Source organism: Tasmannia lanceolata, unplaced genomic scaffold (assembly GCF_043159265.1).
Source record: "Tasmannia lanceolata isolate RefF3 unplaced genomic scaffold, GAP_Taslan_0.1 ptg000018l, whole genome shotgun sequence".
Classification (NCBI taxonomy): domain Eukaryota; kingdom Viridiplantae; phylum Streptophyta; class Magnoliopsida; order Canellales; family Winteraceae; genus Tasmannia; species Tasmannia lanceolata.
Genome location: NW_027518695.1, coordinates 45,877,381 through 45,880,565, shown reverse-complemented (window position 1 = coordinate 45,880,565; position 3,185 = coordinate 45,877,381). Strand labels below are relative to the sequence as shown.

At 47.3% G+C, this 3,185-nt stretch overlaps 1 protein-coding gene across 1 annotated transcript; it reads left to right on the top strand.

The window, feature by feature from the left end:
- The first annotated feature begins 1,186 nt into the window (after positions 1–1,186).
- On the top strand, positions 1,187–2,633 carry LOC143850356 (uncharacterized). The gene is made up of 2 exons (XM_077359614.1): positions 1,187–1,779; positions 2,189–2,633. The coding sequence occupies exons 1-2, from the start codon at positions 1,187–1,189 to the stop codon at positions 2,631–2,633; spliced, it is 1,038 nt and encodes a 345-aa protein (XP_077215729.1).
- Positions 2,634–3,185: the final 552 nt, after the last annotated feature.

Sequence of the window (3,185 nt, the reverse complement as noted above, 5' to 3'; positions counted from 1 at the left end):
ATTGATCATCTCATTGACGCAACTTCTGGACATGAAATGCTGAGCTTCATGGATGCCTTCTCCGGCTACAACCAGATACAGATGTACGGACCCGATATTCCGAAAACCTCCTTCGTCACCGACCAAGGATTGTTTTGCTATGAGGTCATGCCCTTCGGCCTCAAAAATGCTGGTGCCACGTACCAACGATTGGTCAATAAGATTTTCGCCAAGCAAATCGGAAGAAATATGGAAGTGTATGTCGACGATATGCTCGTCAAAAGCCTCGAAGCGCAAAACCACATTGCCGACCTAGAAGAGGCCTTCGCCGTACTCCGTCGTAACCGAATGAAATTGAACCCCGCCAAGTGCGCCTTCGGAGTCACCTCTGGAAAATTCCTAGGCTTCATGGTCAGCCAGCGAGGAATTGAGGCTAATCCCGAGAAAATAAAAGCGCTACTAGAAATGACAGCGCCGAAGGAAGTCCGGGACGTGCAGAGGCTCATAGGCAGAATCGCGGCCCTCCACAGGTTTATGTCTAAATCCGTCGAAAGATGCATGCCCTTCTTCAAAACCCTCCGAAGCGTGAAAGATTTTCAATGGACAGAAGAATGTCAGACCGCCTTCGACCAACTAAAGGCATATCTCCAAACACCTCCATTACTCTCAAAGCCTGTACTGGGGGAAGATTTATACCTGTACCTGGCTGTTGGGCCCAGCGAGTTAAGCTCCGTACTCGTCCGGTAGGAAGGAAAAACGGAGCAACCCATTTATTATGTTAGTAGAGTACTCCATGACGCCGAAGCGCAGTATCAAGAGGTTGAGAAATTCGCCTTTGCAGTCGTCATATCTGCAAGAAAGCTCCGTCCGTATTTTCAGGCTCATCCCATTACAGTCCTCACCGACCAACCTCTTCGAAAAATATTGTAGAAGCCTGACACCTCGGGCCGACTAATTAATTGGGCAATCGAGTTGGGGGAATTTGACATTCAAATAAAGCCACGGCCTGTGATCAAATCACAAGTACTCGCAGACTTTATTGCTGAAGTTGGACTTCAGAGCCTCGAACAATGAAGCAGAATATGAAGCCTTAATCGCCGGAATAGCACTTGCTGCCGAGTTACGCGCCAACCATGTCAGAGCACATAGTGACTCGCAACTGGTCGTGAGCTAGGTCAACGGTTTTAGTGAGGCTAAAGAAGAGCGAATGATCAAGTACCTTGAAAAGATACGCAAGGAGATTTCCGCTTTCGAAGAATTCCAAGTAGTGCAGATCCCTCGAACCATGAATTCTTGTGCCAATGCACTCTCCAAAATGGCATCATCTGGCATAGTTGAATCAGGAAATGTCTTCACCGAGATTCTCTCCCAACCTAGTGTCAAAGGAAAGGAAATCCTGCAAATCGGAGAAGAGCCTGGTTGGATGGACCCGATAGTCCACTACTTAAGAGACGACACCTTACCCTCTGATAAAAAAGAGGCCCGACGCTTGATCACCAAAGCCGCCCATTACATCTTCGACGGACAAGCGTTGTACAAGCGGTCCTTCTCGTGGCCACTATTGAAATGTCTCCAACCCACGGTTGCGGAACTCGCTATGAGAGAGGTCCACGAAGGAATCTGTGGTGATCACTCGGGCGGGAAGGTGTTAGCTCACAAGATACTCCGCCGAGGTTTCTTCTGGCCGACTCTCCAACAGGACGCATCGGATTTTGTCAGAAAATGCGAGCAGTGCCAGAAGTTCGCTACCACACCTCGTCTCCCTGCGGTTTCCAACAAACCCATCTCCAATCCTGTCTCGTTAGCCATGTGGGGAATGGAGTTATTGGGACCTTTTTTCGAATTCGACCAAGGGGCATCAAATGATGTATGTTGCTATCGACTATTTCACCAAATGGGTCGAAGCCAAAGCGGTAAAAAAGATCACCTCTAAAGAAACATAAAACTTCTTCTACCATGATATTATTTGGAGGTTCAGAATTCTGCCGGTCCTCGTAACTGACAACGGAACTCAGTTTGCAAGCAGGCAGTTCAAAGACTCTTGTGGTAAACTCGGTATCGAACACCGATTTACATCGGTCGGCCATCCACAAGCTAACGGACAGGTTGAAGTAACCAACCGGACACTCTTGCAAGGATTAAAGAAGCGCATAGAGAACGCCTGAGGCTTGTGGGCAAAAGAATTGCCAAATCTTCTCTGGGCTTATAGAACCACCTCTAGGACTGCTACCGGAGAATCACCATTTAGCCTCGCCTTCGGAGTGGACGCTGTTATTTCGGTCGAGATTGGTGCCCACTCCCCAAGGCTCGAAACATACAACGAACAGGCGAACCCCAGGAATCTAAGAAGTAGTCTCGACCTTGTAGAAGAAACCCTAGAAAAGGCTCGAGTCCGGATGGCCGCGTATCAACAGAGGGTCGCCCGATACTACAACTCCAAAATGAAGGAGAGGGCAGTAAAAACAGGAGACTTGGTGCCACAACGAGCCGAAGTCTCCGACCCACACAACTCGAGGAAGTTGGCTCCTACTAGGGAAGGGCCCTACCGCGTCTCCCGCATACTCCAACCAGGGTCATATCGGTTGGAGAGTCTGGAGGGAGACCCTATTCCCCGCACTTGGCATATATCGAACTTGAAGAAATTCTACCAATAGGCGAGAATGTAGTTCTCTTTCATTTTATCTATTTTCAATAAATGTATGTGTTTGTCTTTGTCTTTGTGATGTTGCAGACATGTAATTTTCTCCTCTAGATAATAAAATCTCCTTTTTGATTCTCCACTCCTAAGAGCGACTGCTCCCCGACAATAATAAATCTCCAAGACAAACAAGCTACAAATTAAGAACGAAATTCAAAAAGATATGACCCATAAACTGATGCCCCAAGAAGCTCGGTAGAGAGTCTATCTACGTAAAAGATATGACCCATAAACTGATGCTCTAAGAGGCTCGGTAGAGAGTCTATCTATGTAAAAGATATGACCCATAAACCGATGCCCCAAGAGGCTCGGTAGAGAGTCTATCTACGTAAAAGATATGACCCATAAACCAATGCCCCAAGTGGCTCGGTAGAGAGATTATCTACTTAAAAGATATGACCCATAAACCGATGCCCCAAGAGGCTCGGTAGAGAGTCTGTCTACTTAAAAGATATGACCCATAAACCGATGCCCCAAGAGGCTCGGTAGAGAGTCTGTCTACTTAAAA

Excerpts from the sequence above, each read along its gene's own strand:
- LOC143850356 (XM_077359614.1), top strand. The coding sequence starts at position 1,187 with ATGATCAAGTACCTTGAAAAGATACGCAAGGAGATTTCCGCTTTCGAA. Across the intron at positions 1,780-2,188 it reads CCCATCTCCAATCCTGTCTC|AACCACCTCTAGGACTGCTA; the intron begins GTTAGCCATGTG and ends CTGGGCTTATAG.